This window comes from Oryctolagus cuniculus, chromosome X (assembly GCF_964237555.1).
Source record: "Oryctolagus cuniculus chromosome X, mOryCun1.1, whole genome shotgun sequence".
Classification (NCBI taxonomy): domain Eukaryota; kingdom Metazoa; phylum Chordata; class Mammalia; order Lagomorpha; family Leporidae; genus Oryctolagus; species Oryctolagus cuniculus.
Window position 1 is genome coordinate 39,010,174 of NC_091453.1, and position 16,591 is coordinate 39,026,764.

At 42.3% G+C, this 16,591-nt stretch overlaps 1 protein-coding gene across 8 annotated transcripts in view; it reads right to left on the reverse strand.

The window, feature by feature from the left end:
• PFKFB1 (6-phosphofructo-2-kinase/fructose-2,6-biphosphatase 1) overlaps positions 1–15,262 on the reverse strand; it is a 68,261-nt gene extending 52,999 nt beyond the window's left edge. For 2 of the 8 annotated variants that reach the window (XM_008272666.4, XM_002720028.5), the window contains exon 1: positions 8,224–9,111. In XM_008272666.4, coding sequence (XP_008270888.1) covers positions 8,224–8,326 — 103 coding nt within the window. In that variant the 5' untranslated portion in view covers positions 8,327–9,111. Of the gene's footprint in view, positions 1–8,223; positions 9,112–14,853 lie in introns of those variants that run through there. The other 6 variants (XM_051827719.2, XM_051827720.2, XM_008272667.4 and 3 more) reach the window with 5 other exon arrangements.
• Positions 15,263–16,591: the final 1,329 nt, after the last annotated feature.

A 16,591-nucleotide genomic window follows, 5' to 3' on the forward strand; every position in this document is an offset into this window, starting at 1 on the left:
CATCTTCTGCTGCTTTTCCCAGGCCATTAGCAAGGAGCTGGATCAGAAGTGGAGCATCCGGGACTCAAACTGGTACCCATATAGAATGCTGGCACTGCAGGCAGTGGCTTTACCTGCTATACCACAATGCTGGCCCTCCTATAAAATTTTTACAGAGAGAATACAAAAAAGCTCCCTTGGGATATCATTAACTGAACGACAAGAATAAAATTGGGAACCCCTCCTAGGCTCTTCTCTCTAACAAAGGTCTGAGTTTGAGAAGAAGGTGCTTTGCAATTTTGATTTTACAACAGCCAGAAGAAGAGAAATCTGTCCCACACCAGCCTACATCAACTTTCATGTCTCAACTAAGTGGGGCAGGGCAGAAGCCACAGTCGACAGGAGAAAGGGCTTTAAGGAAACAGACTATGGATGCTTTAGCCAGAGAAGGGAGAAATGGTCACAGCCACATGACATAGGCGCACTGTACAATACAAAGACAGAAATTCAATGAGTGGGGGCCGGCACTGTGGTGTAGTGGGTAAAATGGCTGCCTGCAGTCCCGGCATCCCATATGGGCACCGGTTCTAGTTCCAGCTGCTCCACTTCCGATCCAGCTCTCTGCTGTGGCCTGGGAAAGCAGTAGAAGATGGCCCAAGTCCTTGGGCCCCTGTACCCACATGGGAGACCAGGAAGAAGCACCTGGCTCCTGGCTTCACATCAGTGCAGCTCCAGCCGTTGTGGCCATTTGGGGAGTGAACCAACAGATGGAGACCTTTCTCTCTGTCTCTCTCTCTCACTGTCTGTAATTCTACCTGTCACATAAACAAATAAAAATCTTTAAAAAAATTGGAATCTATACAAAAGTTTACAAAATTATTTTATTTATTTGAAATGCAGAGAAACAAAGCAGGAGACAGAGACAGAGAGAGGGAGAGATCTCCCATCTGCTAGTTCACTCCCCAAATGCCCACAACATCCAGAGCCAGGAGCTGGGAACTCAATCCAGGTCTCCAGTGTCAGTGTCAGGGACCTAACTATTTGAGCCATCACCCACTGCCTTCCAGGGTGCACATTATTAGGAAGCTAAAATCAGGAACAGAGTTGGGACTCGAACCCAGGCACTTTGATGTGGGATGCAGGCATCCCAAGTAACATCTTAACCACTGGGCCAAATGCCCACCCTTATAGTTTTCTCATAATACACATTTCCATGAACTTTATGAAGATCCCTCATATACCAGGACGCATAAAGGTAAATAAAGCAAATTTAGATATTAATAGTAAAAAATTGGTTAGGGGAAATACACCAGAGATACCAGATTACCAGATAATTACCAGATATAATTTGCTTATACACTGATAAAATATTGGGGCCGGCGCTGTGGTGCAGCAGGTTAAAGCCCTGGCCAGAAGTGCCGCATCCCACATGGGCACCGATTCTAGTCCCGGCTGCTCCTCTTCCGATCCAGCTCTCTGCTGTGTCCTGGGAAAGCAGTAGAAGATGGCCCAAATCCTTGGGCCCCTGTACCCACATGGGAGACCTGGAGGAAGCTCCTGGCTCCTGGCTTCAGATCAGCACAGCTCTGGCTGTTGCGGCCATCTGGGGAGTGAAGCAGTGGGTGGAAGACCTCTCTCTCTCTGTCTCTCTACCTCTCTCTGTAACTCTCTTTCAAATAAATAAAATAAATCTTTAAAAATATACATTGATAAAATACTTAATTCACTAGGGAGATAAAGGAATTTAAAATTTTTATCTACAAAATTTCAAAATTGACACCATTAGAAGAAGACACTAACAAGTTTTCCATATCAACAGGCAACCAAAGCATAATAAGAATATAGAACACTTGAGCCAGATTAACAAATATGACTTGGGGCTTACATCATGGTGCAATGGGTTAAGCTGCCACCTTCAATGTTGGCATTCTATATCAGAATGAATGTTTGAGTCCTAACTGCTTCACTTCCTATCCAGCTTCATGCTAATGTGCCTGGGAAAGCAACAGATAATGGCTCAAGTCCTGCCACCCACATGGGAGACCCAGATAGAGTTCCTGGCTCCTGGCTTCAGCTTGGTCCAACCCTGGCCACTGTAGCCATTTGGGGAGTGAATCAGCAGATAGAAGATCAATCTCTCTCTCTCCCTCCCTCCCTCCTCCCACCTCCCTCCCCATAATTCTGCTTTTCAAATAAATAAATCTTAAACAAACAAATAAGACTTATACCATATACTGATATGAGTTAGGAAGGGAGTCAGTGAACAAAGGAGCTGAGTGATTTCCAGCAATTTTGTATCTCTGCACCTGTAACTCCATTTCTTGCTTGTCAATTCAGCACACCCACTTTCCCATGATGCATCTAAGCCTTCTCCATCATGAAGAAGATGCCATGAGGAACAGGTGTACACTGAGCTCCATGTGGAAACACTGTGGAAACCATCAAATAGGCCATCAGGCACACTGAACTCAGCTCAAATTTCACTCTATTTGCATATTACATTTGGGCAGTACCCTCTACCCAATGAACGTGAACACTGAACTGAGAATGGACATATTTTCTCTCCTCAAGGGCCCATTCTTATACTCATGGGCATTTCTTTCCTCATGGTGCACATCTCTTTGATGGAGCTGACTGTATTCACATCTGAATGTGTACTGTCTCTCTACTTTTTTATGATTTATTTATTTATTTGAAACGCAGAGTTACAGAGAGGCAGAGGCAGGAAAAGTGAGAGAGAGAGGTCTTCCATCCTCTGGTTCACTCCCCAAATGGCCACAATGGCTGGAGCTGGGCCTATCCAAAGCCAGGAGACAGGAGCTTCTTCCAGGTCTCCCACACAGGTGCAGCAGCCCAAGGACTTGGGCCATCTTCCACTCCTTTTCCAGGCCATAGCATGGAGCTGGATCGAAAATGGAGCACCTAGAACTCGAACCAGCGCCCATATGGGATGCTGACACTGCAGGCAGCAGCTTTACCCTCCACACCACAGTGCCGGCCCTGTTCCTCTACTTCTTTAGACAAATCATGCTTTCATTCTTGCATTTTATGTATGTCTCTGCTTATAATTCTCATCTCATGCAGAGGCAAAGAACGTGGACTAAAATACTTAACCACAGTTAAGTCAGGTTGGTTTTTTTGTTTGGGCACTTTTCACCCCACAACAATACTGCACTAAACACAAGTGTAGAATTCTTTTCAATTGCTCATGGGATATTTACCAAAACTGACCATATGTTGGTTGATAAAGCAAGTTTCAACAGATTTAAAAGAACTGAAATAATGCAAAATTTGTTCCTTAACCAGAATGGAATTAAGCTGGAAATGGCAAGGTTACTGATCTGTCAAAACAGAAGTCTGACTTAGGGATGGTGCCAAGTACTGGAAATCTTTTGCTGTGCATTAACCCTTTAGCTGCTGATTATCAGTAGATCACACCAGTCCTGGGAAAGGAACTGCGTTTGTCAGGACAAATGTGTAAGTGTTGGAAAGACTGAGACAGGCTGGGGTAGTACCTATTTATCAGGTTGTCTGGAAGTGTTTAAAAACTTTGTATAGCTATTCAATATGCACCTATCTACCTATTTGGTAGATCAATTATCGTATTGATGCTTATATTAGAAAATAAGAAAGTATAGGCCGGTGCCGCGGTTCAATAGGCTAATCCTCTGCCTGCAGTGCAGCACACCGGGTTCTAGTCCTGGTCGGGGCGCCGGATTCTGTCCCGGTTGCTCCTCTTCCAGGCCAGCTCTCTGCTGTGGCCCGGGAGTGCAGTGGAGGATGACCCAAGTGCTTGGGCCCTGCACCCCATAGGAGACCAGGAGAAGCACCTGGCTCCTGGCTTCGGATCAGCGCGGTGCGCCGGCCGCAGCAGCCATTGAGGGGTGAACCAATGGCAAAGGAAGACCTTTCTCTCTGTCTCTCTCTCTCACTGTCCACTCTGCCTGTCAAAAATAAATAAATAAAAATAAAAAAATAATAAAAGAAAATAAGAAAGTATAAAAATTAATGAGCTGATTATCCAACTGTAAAAGTTAAAACAGAACAAAATAAATCCAAAGAAAGTGCAAGAAACTGATTAGTGAAAAGAAAAATAATTTAACAAAATAAAGATATAATAGAAAGTATCAAAGTTGATTCCCTTAGAAGAATTTAAAAGTGACACATTTCTGGTAAGAATGATGAAGAAGAAAAAAGGGAAGGAACAAATAAACAATATTTGAACAAAACAGAGGACATAGTTGCAAATGTAACAGAGATTAAAAAGACATGGAATAGTACTTCATACAAATAAATTTGAAAAATGATGTGAAGTAGAATAATGTCTAGAAAGCCATAACTTAACAAATCTGACTTAAGCAGAAATAGAAAAATGGAATGAGTCTGTAACTATTAAAGAAACTGTATCAGTTACAATTTTAAAGAAGACACCATGCCCAGATGGTTTTACCTGAAAGTTCTGCCAAATATTTGAGGAACAGATAGTTCCTTGGACAACTTCTGCCAGAGAACAGACTGAAAGGAAATAGTTCTCAGCTCATTTTATGGTTAGTATGACCTCCATACCAAACTCCAACAGGGACAACATGAGAATAGGAAAATGACAGATCAATTTTATTCCTGAACAAAATGCTAAAAATCCAAAACAAAACAGAAGAATGAATGAATTCAATTTAGAAGGTTTTATTTATCCAAGAACTACCAGATTAGTTAAACAGAAGAAAATCTCTAATCTGATGTGTCACATTAACATGTTAAAATAAAAAAGTCTACATATTAGGGCCTGTGCCATGGCCTAGAGGGTAACACCATGCGTGCAGTGCCGGCATCCCATATGGGTGCCAGTTCGATTCCTGGCTGTTCCTCTTTTGATCCAGCTCTCTGCTATGGCCTAGAAAAGCAGTAGAAGATGGTCCAAGTGCTTGGGTCCCTGCACCCGTGTGGGAGACCTGGAAGAAACTCCTGGCTCCTGGCTTAGGATCAGCGCAGCTCTGACCATTGTGGCTATCTGGGGAGTAAACCAGCAGATGAAAGATCCTCTCCCTCTCCCTCTCCCTCTCCCTCTCCCTCTCCCTCTCCCTCTCCCTCTCCCTCTCCCTCTCCCTCTCCCTCTCCCTGTTAACTCTGCCTTTCAAATAAATAAATCACTTTTTTTAAAAAAGCATATCATTTCAGTGAACACAGAAAACACAATTAAACTCAACAGTCACTCATCTTAAAAAGTATCTTGACAAACTCAGAATAAACAGGAATTTCCTTAATCTGTGTAATGACATCTTCCAAAAGACTGTCAGGAATTTACTCAATAGCTAAACTTTCAAAGCATTTCTTTTAAAATCAGGATCAACATAAAAATGCACAATATTAACACTTCTATTCAGCATTGTATTGCACATACTGTGTGTGCGTTTGCATGTGTGTGTGTATAAGAGAAACAGAGAGTCAGAAAGAGAGATAGCTATGGGAGATCTTAGCAGTGCAGTAACACAATAGAAAGAAAACCATAAGGAATGGAAAGGAAAAATGAAAGCTTCCATTTACATATAATTTATCAAAAACTATTATGGAAGTTTAGTAGGTTTACTAGTTATAAATTCATTGTACAAAAACATTTGTACATATTAGCAACAAACTATTACAAAATGTAATTTTCTAAAATCTTACTGTTCATTATAACAACAGCAAAGTAAGCAAAAACCAATTTCCAATGATGTGCAAGCCATTTATAACTACAAAACAACACTCAAATAGCATGAAAAAAGTCTAAATGCATATAAAGACATATTATGTTTATGGAAAAGTCAATACCACCAAGATATTAACTGTCCTCAAATGGATTTACAGACCAAACGTAATTCTAAACAAAATCCCAAAAGTTTTATCTGGTATGTGTGTCTACCTTGAAAAGCTTATTCCAAAATTTATGGGGAGTGTGATGGGCCAAACACAGTGAAGACAGTCCAAGAAGGACAAGATGGAGGAACTTATTCCTCAAGAAAGTAAAAGAATGACCATTAAACTATTGTTTGTAACTAAAAACTAGAAGTGACCCTAAATGCTTACCAACAGTAAGATGGATAAATAAACTGTGGGGTATTCACAACAAGTAATAATAGACAAGCCACAACTGCCTGTCACAATAATATAAGTGTCGTGCATGAACATAACGTTGGATGAGAAAATAATACATATGGATATTCAAGTACTTGACATACATTAATCCATTTAATTCTCAAACAACATTAAGTGATTGTGTGTCTTTTAAATAGGATGCTGCAAGCAAGCAACATAGATCTTCTTGGGGTCAATAGCCTTGCCTCCCCAGTATGGGGGAGGTGAGGTAGATATTTTCCAAGGCAAGACTTGGTGACCACTGGGTTTTTTGTTGTTTTGTGTTGTTTTTAATCTGTGGTTTGATGAAATTCAGTCAAGCACTAATGAATGACTTTTGTGTATACAGAGTTCCATTCCTGGTTATAGTGAGTGGTACAGTGACATCACACAGGGTGACCATTCACTAAGCATGTGTATGTGCCAGGCTCAGTGCTTGATGCTGTAGATATGATGATTAAGAAGATCACACATTCACCTTCTTGTTTAAATAATAATACCTAAACATTTAGGTATTATTGAGTGTGTACTATATGCTGGACACTCTGTTTCTGCTCACCTACTCTTCACAGTAACACGATTACTCGTTTTACAGGTGAGGAAAGGGAAGCACAGGGAGATTTGTCTAAGGTCACAGAGGCAGAAGGTGGCAGAGTTGCGACTGAAACCTAGGCAGTCTAGATCCAGAATCTCTGAATCAGTGAATCAGCTCAACAACACTGGGAGGTAGGTATTAATCCCGCTTTACAGCACAGCAAAATAAGGCTCAGAATGAAATGAGCACATAATTATTTTGCACGTTCTATGTGACAGACACAATACTAGGTAATTTTATGCATATTATCTCTCCAACTTGAAATAGTTCCCAGGAATGTGAGGGATCTGATTCTGGAGGATCCACGGTTGCAGAGATTGCCTTGCCTGCTTGTCAGGTAAGCCCAACATCTCCCTGGAAAGAATAAAGAGTGGCTTGATGGGTGGGGTGGGATGTAGCTCAATTTCATCCAGGCTTCTAGATCTCCAGTTGCGAGTGAAATTTCTGATGAAGGAAGGAATACAGGAGGCTGGTTCCTGTGCTCTTTCTTCTTTTTCCTCAAGCCATACTCTATATCCCACACACAATGTTTAACAACTTACATCTTCCTGGATCCTCTAGGCAATTACTGCTCCCCCTCAAAAGCCCTGAACCTGGACCTCCTCTAGCATAAGCAGCATGGAAGCTTGGCCAGCTGGTCCTTGCGATGTCTGGGTCCCAGTCCATAGTGCTCTTATCTCCACCCACCTTCTGGCTCTGCAGGCCATAATCCTTGAGCTGGAAGCACCTTGTTCCACAACTGACCCGTTATCTATGGGAAATGGTATTCTCCAGTTTTTTTTTTTTAAAGCATTTAGAGGTGTTTTTTTTTTTTTTGGTTTCTCCTTTGCCCCTGCTCTTTCTTACATTTTCAAACTGAACACTGCACTGGCAAGATGGCCCTGACAGACTGTCTTCTCTCTCAAATCCCCAGAAGAATAAGTGGGTCCCTATGTGCCACAAAAGTGGTACAGAAGCAAGGACACCCAGCCTTTCCCAGCCCAGGCAGGTAAAGAATTATTAGAGGAGGTTTGAGAAAGTAGCAGAGCAATACTGACCAGTGAAATGAGGCTGTTGTGTACCCAGCACCTGTTCTCTGAGACATAGTGCCAGAACCCATCACCTTATTTCACCCCGGCACAATCAGACAACACCAATTTCCACAGACTTCACACAGAAATCACCAAAAGGAAACATTCCAGCCTAACACTGAACAGTCCTAAACTGAAAACCTTAAATTTCAAACCAGAGGTATTCCAGAACTCTAAATTCAAAAGGAAAAGTTCCTAGTCAAAGTTCTCTGTGTCTAAGATGGTCTTTACCTACTCCCCACTCTTTGTCTTCATCCCTTTCTCTCCATTTGTCTTTCACTTCATTTTTTCTCATATATTCTGATATTAGCCTCCTGTTATCCCCACAGAGATTTCATCCACCTGCTCCTGTGTTCCAGCCTCTAGGTTGGGGTAGGACTTGATGGGAGATTTGGAAGTCCTTGGCTTGTCTACACCCATTCTACCACCGCCACCACATCGAAGCCCACAGAAGCAAACCCCACTTACAGCCCCTTCTCCGTTGCAGCCCGCTGCTGCTGCTGCTGCTGCTGTGTGGAATCCAGATCTTCTGCAACCTGGTTTGGGTGAGTTCTCCCATCTCTTGAGACATCTTAGGCGTTGCAGCTAATGATACCACTGCCCACAAGATACCTGGCCTCACTTCCTAACTTATTAGCTGCCCCTTCAGTTGTTGTGGCCACAGCAGCAGGTGTACAGTACTGGGACAAGGGGTGGCGTACTGGGCTTCTGAGTCCTCTCACAGCCTATCTCCAGCCCCCTCTCCTCTTTCCTCTAGTCCTAGCCTGTCTCTGCTCCTGTCTGTATCAGTGGGGGCTTGGGTGCAGAGAGTGAGAGGTTGAACAGAGGTCAGCAGAGGCCTCCGAACTGCAAGGGCTGTGTACATAGGAGATAAGTTGGAGCCCAGCAAGGAAGGGAGCCAGCAAGACAGCCCAGGTCTGGCCAGTCGCTTCCCTCCAATGAAGACAGGACTAGTAGAATATGCAAATAGAAGACCAAAGATCATGTGCTTACATCCTGTGTGGGGTGGGGAGGCAAAGGTGTTGGAGGTAAGTCTCAGCAGCTATCACAGCTTTGAAATAAAAAAAGGCCCAAGTAGAAAGTCAAGCTTCAACTCAGAAATAGACCCACACCCGAAGTACAAAGTTGTCAAGTACAAAAACACAGAGACTGTACTGAAAAATGCAAAGTTTTGAGCTAGCAATTAGAGGCCCAAACTGGAAACAGACAGTTCACTACCTCATGGCTACCCCCACCCAAAATAACATTGCAATGTTGCTCTCCCCTGGATCCCGCTGCCTTCCCTGCTTCATGTCCTCTCCCTCCTAAAATCTGCTGCTTAGGGCACTCTTGGAGAGATGGGAACTATCTGATCCTGCACTATCTCCAGCCAAGGCTAAATAAATCAGAGTAAACCTGACACCTTGGGGAGAGGAGTGAGTACAGCCATTGCTTGGGGGGAGAGATGGTAAATATTGCCCACATGGCAGCCAGCTGCCATCATATGCCCCAGGGAGAAAGGCATTGTGATGTGATCCAAAACCTGCCTAAAGTTCCTCATGCAAAGTCTGGGTATGGAGCCTTAAGAGATTGGAGGCTATAGCAGGGTGTGGGGAGCAAGGAGTAATAGCTTCAAAGGAGGACAAGTTTATTACCCAGATGCCTCCCCTTCATCCACCAGTGCTCCTCTACCTCTCCCACCCCCAGTAATTTTGAGGCATTTATCTGCAGAACTCATGTAACTGCAGAGCTTGTTGCCTGGAAGATGTCCAAGTGTGCTGTTACTTCATTCTTTTGCAACCTCCCCACCCCTTGATGAACCTCCAGTGATTGGTTATGAGGAAGCTCAACTTTCTTCCACTGAGCTGGGCTACACAAGAGTAATCTCTCAGGGATAGAATTCTCCAATCTCTGCCCTCAAATGCTCTCAGCTCCACTTTTCCTTTAAAAAAGTTCCCTAAAATATATTCTCAGAGCCCTAGTCTACACAAAGGTTAGATTCCCTCCAGTTTCTATGTAGAAATCATGTGAGACTTCCAACACATTCCAAGCCCACATATCTAAATAAATCTACTGAAGCAGGCAATCACAGTGGTTAAGAGCAATGGGCTCTGGAGCCGTAGTACCTGAGTAGAATCCCACCTCTGTCCTTTGTGGGCTATGGGTTTAATGAAAAGTTCAGTGTCTCAGGGTTTTTTTTTTTTAAACCTGGAACGTGAGAGAGATTAGGATTGTTTAAAATTCAATGTGTTGTTACTAACCATCAGGGAAATGCAAATCAAAACCACAATAAGAGGGAGCAGCACTGTGGCAGTAGCAGGTAAAGCCACCTCCTGCAGTGCTGGCATCCCCTATGGGCACCAGCTGTTCCACTTCTAATTCAACTCTCTGTTATGGCCTGGGAAAGCAGTAAAAGATGGCCCAAGTCCTCCGGTCTCTGCACCCACGTGGGAGAATCAGTTTAAGCTCCTTGCTCCTGGCTTAGGATAGGCCCAGCTCCAGCTGTTGTGGACATTTGGGGAGAGAACCAGTGGATGGAAGATCTCTCTCTCTCTCTGCCTCTGTCTCTCTGTAACTCTGTCTTTCAAGTAAATGAATAAATCTTAAAAAAAAAAAAACACAGTTAGATATCACTTCAGCCCGTCAGAATGGCTAAAATCCCAGAGAGTAACAAATGCTAGCGAGGATGTGGACAAAGAGGGATATTTTGACACTGTTGATGGGAATGTAAATTAGTGCAGCCACTGTGGAAAACTGTGTGGAAATTTCTTTAAAAACTAGAAATAGACTTGCCATATGACTCAGCAATCCCACTACCAGGCATACACCCCAAAAACTTGAACACAGTGTATCAAAGATATACTTGTACCACCATGTTCATATCAGCACTGTTCACAATAGCCAAAATTTGGAATCAACCAAGGTGTCCATCATCAGATGAATGCATAAAGAAAATATTGTATATATACACAATGGGATATTATTCAGCGATAAAAAGAAGGAAATTCTACTATTTGCAGCAAAATGAACACAACTGGAGGACATCTTGTTCAGTGAAATAAGCTGGACCCAGAAAGACAAATACCACATGTTCTCCCTTATTGTGGGATTTGAAACTTAAAAAGCAAACAACAAAAAGAAGGAAAAAAAGAAAAAAGTCTGGCATGTGTATATTAGTATTGCTGCAAATATAGCTTTTTTAAGAAAGCTTTTATTTAATGAATACAAATTTCATAGGTACAGCTTTAGGCTGCAAATATAGTTTTGTAAAGCTTTTATAGCTTTGTCACACCAATGATTAAGAATGTTGTACTACTGTGGTGTTAATGATCTGTGATTACTTTGAAATTTACTGCATATGGGTGAAATTGTCATTTTTCCATCCAATTATTGTTTATAGCAGTTATTTATATTTCCACTAAACTAGGGTCTTTTTCCTTGTTAAACTTCTTATTCGATTAAGTACTAAGCCTGTTTACTGTAATGTAAATTTAAAATGTTATCTCAAAACCTTAAAAAAAGAAAGAGAGAGGGAAGGAGGGTGGAAGGGAGCGAGGGGGAGGGAAGGAGGAAGGGAATGTCATTATGTTCTTAGAATTTTATCTACAAATCATATTGAATCTGTTAAAAACAAATTACAAATTAAAATTAAAAAGTTCACTGTGTTTGGGCTGGTGTTGTGGCTCAGCAGGTTAAGCTACCTCCTGCAACACAGGCATTTCATATGAATGCCAGTTCGAGTCCCAGCTACTCTGCTTCTGATCCAGCTCCTTACTAATGCACCTGGGAAGGTAGCGGAAGATGGCCCAAGAACTTGAGCCCCAGTCATCCACATGGAAGACAAAGATGGAGTTCCTGGCTCCTGGCTTTGGCCTGGCCCAGACCTGGCTATTGCAGCCATTTAGAGTGAACCAGTGGATGGAAGATTAATTCCACCCCTGCCTCCACTGCCCCATCTCTGTAACTCTGCATTTCAAATAAATAAATAAATAAATGTTTTTTAAAAAAATTTTCAATGTGTTCATACATGTAAAACAACTTGGGAAATGCTAAATTGGATTAAGTAACACTGCTACTCCCCTTGTGAAATAAATGCTTAATTGACTATTTGACTAATTTGCAACTTTTATCAGTAATGGAAACAAGTATTATGGCAGAGTTTACATTTATAATATAAAGAGCTGCTATGAATCCAAATACTTCACCATCTCACTCATATGAATTCATTTTTGCTTTTTCTGGTTTTGTGAAAGGACTTACATTTAAGTTGAGACATCCCCTGGAGATCATTTTATTTCAGGCTTTAAGGTAAGACAACTGAAGTCTAGAGAGGAGAAATATTTTCCTAAGGTCACGTAGCAAATCAGTGGTCAACGCAGGAGTAGAACATTGGGAACCTGATATCTCCCAGTACAGGAATTTTCTTTGGTTGGTTAATCAAGCTAGACTGATTTAAGAATGTGGTCTTGTACATTATGTTAAATGAACTAAATCAGGCACAGAAAGAAAAATACCTCGTGTTCTTACTTATATATAGAAGCTTAAAAAGTTGATCTCATAGATGCAGAGAGTAAAGTATGGGTTCCCAAGCCTGGGAAGGGTTGTGGGTAAGAGAGGATAGTTAATGGGGACAGGGATGCAACTGAAATAGGAGAAACTTCTAAGGTTCTATAGCACAGTAGGTTAACTATGATTGACAATAATTGATTGTATATTTTCAAGTAGCCTGTAGAGAGTATTCAGCATGTTCCAAACACAAAGAAATGATAAATGTTTGAAGTAATGGATCTGGTTCTCACACATGTACCCCCATAAATATGTGCAATTATCATGTGCCAACTAAAGATAATTTAAAAAAAAAAGAGTGTGCTCTTCTCTTCCAGATTATTTTAAAACCTCTAAAGTCTCAGAACTAGACTCTAGAAGACACAACCCTTTTAATCCTAATAAGTCTCCTAACTAGTATAACTGTTAATGACAATAACCTTGATAACTTTTTTCATGTTTTCCATTGCTCACAAAGCAACACATATCCTGTACTCTTATCTGCTTACAAACATCCTCTCTAACCTCACAGAGAAACTGAGGTCTTGTGTGGGGGTGGCTTGTCTAAGGTAATCTAGCCAGTCACATGAATGCCTCTTCTATGTTTACAATTTTGTCCTCATGACCCTGCCAAGAAGATAAAGATAATTTTAGCAGCAGGAAATTTGAGACAGGTAGTTAGAGGGGTTTTGACAAGGTCTGAGAGAGTAAACCTGGACTCCAGGCTTGAAAACCCAACTTAAAACTGCCTGGAACTAGCTATGACATTCCTCACCAGTGTTACCAATTTTGATCACAGAAAGAGAAGGAGAACAAAACAAACTTCATGGAAAGATCCCAGTCTGGCACTGAGGGCACATCTCAATCAAGCCCCCAGCCTACCTATCTAGTCATGTCTCCTCTCAGATACCATGCTTAAACTGAACTGGCTGACTCACTGGGTCCCGAGACACACTGTCGTTGTGCCTTTCTTTGTTCAGTCTGGAATGCCTTCTCTTCCTTCCTATTCTCAACGAAATCTGACACACTCCTGAAGACCTGGTTCAATGTTCCCCTTATCCAGGAAGTTGTCTCTGTATGTTTGGGATAGGCTTTGTCTTTGTTTCTGATATAGCACATATGCTCCCAACTATTTGCGTAAGTATCCAAAACTATATTCCTTGCTGCTACCCAGCTAGACTGTGAGATCCTTGAGCATGGGGCCTTGATCTCAATGACTGGTGATCAGTGTTTCCAGTGTACATCTCAAGCTGGGTACAGAGGGGATACTTGCTCAACAAGCATGCATAGTCTAAATCTCTGCCTTAGATGAAATGAACATGATCACAAGTAATCCCAGTCCAACAAGGTATATGTTATAACAGAGAGGTATAGAGGGAATTGCATCGGGAAACTAATTTGGTCCGAGGTAGAAGGTAGCATCTAGAAAGGTTTCTCAACCACAAATGTGACAGAACAGAATAAACAAGGGAATGAAGTCTCCTCTGAAAAAGGTCCAATGAACTGCTGGAAAAAGGCTCATTCAGTATAAGATTTTCACTCGAGACCAATAACTGCGGTGAAAATTCTAAAATGAGGCTACTTCTAGGGAGGAAAAGTAAACCGTGTGACTTCCTGAGGCCCTCAGATCCTAATCTGCCCTCCTAAAGTATGGGATATGGGGTGAATCTCACCACCAAGACAGTGATGATTAATAAAATCACAAATGAGGTCTCTGTAATGGTAATTCTCAGAGTATATAGGGGTGAAGCATTTGTGTGTGGGGATAGGAGGGAGTTGTTTTAGGAGCCTCAAGGCAGACTAGCCATATGCTTAAGGCCAAGTATATGCATATTGGTTATTGTGGCAGTAACATAGGGTACACTTACTTCCCAACCACCGCTCTGGCCCACCGTCCCCCAACTACTTTCAGTCCCACACCCAGGGCCCTAAAGCTTATTGCATTCTAGTCCTAGGAGTAACTCTCCACAGATCGTAGTCATTCAGGAAGAACAGTCAGATGGTTGTGAGTGGTATTACCAGCGGATGCTATAGAAAAAGGAGGATCACTAATCTCAGACTGAGCATGGAGATATGGAAATGTCTCCAAAACGCTTTGGTACCTGTCCTCCCATTGCTCTTTATTTATCTGCAGACAGTGCTCTGAAGAAATACAGTTAGGAACCTTGATTTTCATTTTACTAAGGGAGCTGCTGATGCCTAGAGAAGCTACAGATCTTGTTCAGTGTGTCACCGCAAATTAACCCTACTTTAGACACCAGTGTGGAGGTAAGAGATTAATCTCTAGTACACATTTCATTTGAAATTGAAATAGATCAAGTTAGAGAGATTTTCAAAGGTACTAGAGAATTGCCCTTTGGGCCAGTGTCCTATAAAGGCAAATCAGAATGAATAGAAAAAAGCACATGGATAGATAGATTAGATACAGTTGTGGAGATCATCCTTTCCCAACTCCCCTTACCCTTTAATTCACACTTTAACTGATCACATATGCAAAGAAAGCTTCCAAGAGAACCTAAAGAATGGATTTGGATTTTTGAAATTCCTGTCTACTTTGTCTTCTTTCTCACCTACCTGTTCTCCTTAAGGTTTTTTCTTCCATCGCTAATAATCCAACACTTGGTTGTCTTGCATTTATTGACCCCCCAAAGCAGGTCCAGTGGGTGGCATCAAAGAGGGAGCCTGGAGGCGTTCCGTTTTGGTTCCTGGGAAGGCTGAGGAAGCACCCTTGTTAAGGATGTGTGTGTATGTGTGTGTGCTCTGTTGAAATATCAGCAGCTGTAGTTGCCAAAGAAGTTCCTGAGCCACCGGAGCCTTTTCTCTTCAGTCCAACCATGTGTTCACGTTACCCCAAAGGTCAGAACTAATATTAACAAGCCACAGCAGAATGGGGAACTTAGAGCCAGCTCTGGAGACAGGCAAGGTCTGCATTTCCTTGGGGCTGAGTTTCAGGTCGCTTTTCACTGTAAATGGGCATAATCCCTTACTGGAAAGCAATCAGGCAATATGAAGCAAGAGCAACAAACATGTTCCTTTCCTTTGTCCCAGTTATCCCATTCTTGGGACTTGTTTCTTACTCAACAACCCCGAAAGCATGAAAAAGCTCAAGGCATGATTTAAAAAATTTTAATTACAGAGTTATTTTCCAATGACAACAACTGGCAGATAACTTTCAAGTCCTGGAGGAGGAAAAGCAGCTCAACCAGTTTTTTCTTTTTTTGAAGTCATGGAGGAAGAGGGTTCTAAGACTGTGGAATTCTGTAGGGAAAAATAATTATGTTGCAATTCCGTGTAAGAAATCCAAGGAGGGGCCGGCACCATGGCTCACTTGGTTAATCCTCAACCTGCTGCGCCAGCATCCAATATGGGACCCGTTCTAGTCCCAGTTGCTCCTCTTCCAGTCCAGCTCTCTGCTGTGGCCCCAGGAAGGCAGTGGAGGATGGCCCAAGTCCTTGGGCCCCTGCACCCTCATGGGAGAGCAGGAAGAAGCACCTGGCTCCTGGCTTCGGATTGGCACAGTGCCGGCTGTGGCAGCCATTTGGGGAGTGACCCAACAGAAGGAAGACCTTTCTCTCTGTCTCTCTCTCTCACTGTCTATAACTCTACCTGTCAAAAAAAAAAAAAAAAAAAAAAAAAAAGAAATCCAAGGATGCCACCTTATGTGTTTCTGTCGACATTAGATTTGTCTATTATTTTTTATTTTTTGTACTCTCATAAACAGGTATGGACCTTCTGATGCTCATATTCTATTGCCTTTTGCACATTTATCCGTTGAATATTTATTGCCTCTAATATATAATGCTGTGTCCAGTATTAGGGGCTTCCTGCCCCTATGAAGACGAATCAGACATGGTCATTGCTCTCATGTTGCTGGCAGTCTACTGTTAACAGAAATAGACATAAATGTACATGTGCTTTGGGATAAGTGCTGTGGGAGAGTGGACCATAGAGTGCTGTGGGGACCACCTGTGTGTGGGGGGGGAGGCATAAGTAGTGAGGTGTGTGGACACTGAAAACCTAAGAAATAACTTCCTTTAACTGACTAATATAGGGTTTGAATCTTGGCTCTACTACTTCTGTGAGACTGAGTTGAGTTCACGCCTCCTCTCCTATTTAGCTCCTTACTGTGTTGTTCTGAGAATGAGATGCGATAATGTATACAGAAGAGCCAACTGCATCGGGAGACAATGTTGTTTTGGAGCTTAAATTCTCTTGGCCTCGACTTTACTCTTCTGAGAAATGGAGCTGAGAGCACGTACGTGTCCAGCAACATCCTTCAGGATGCTATATGAGGTCCAAGACAAATAATGGC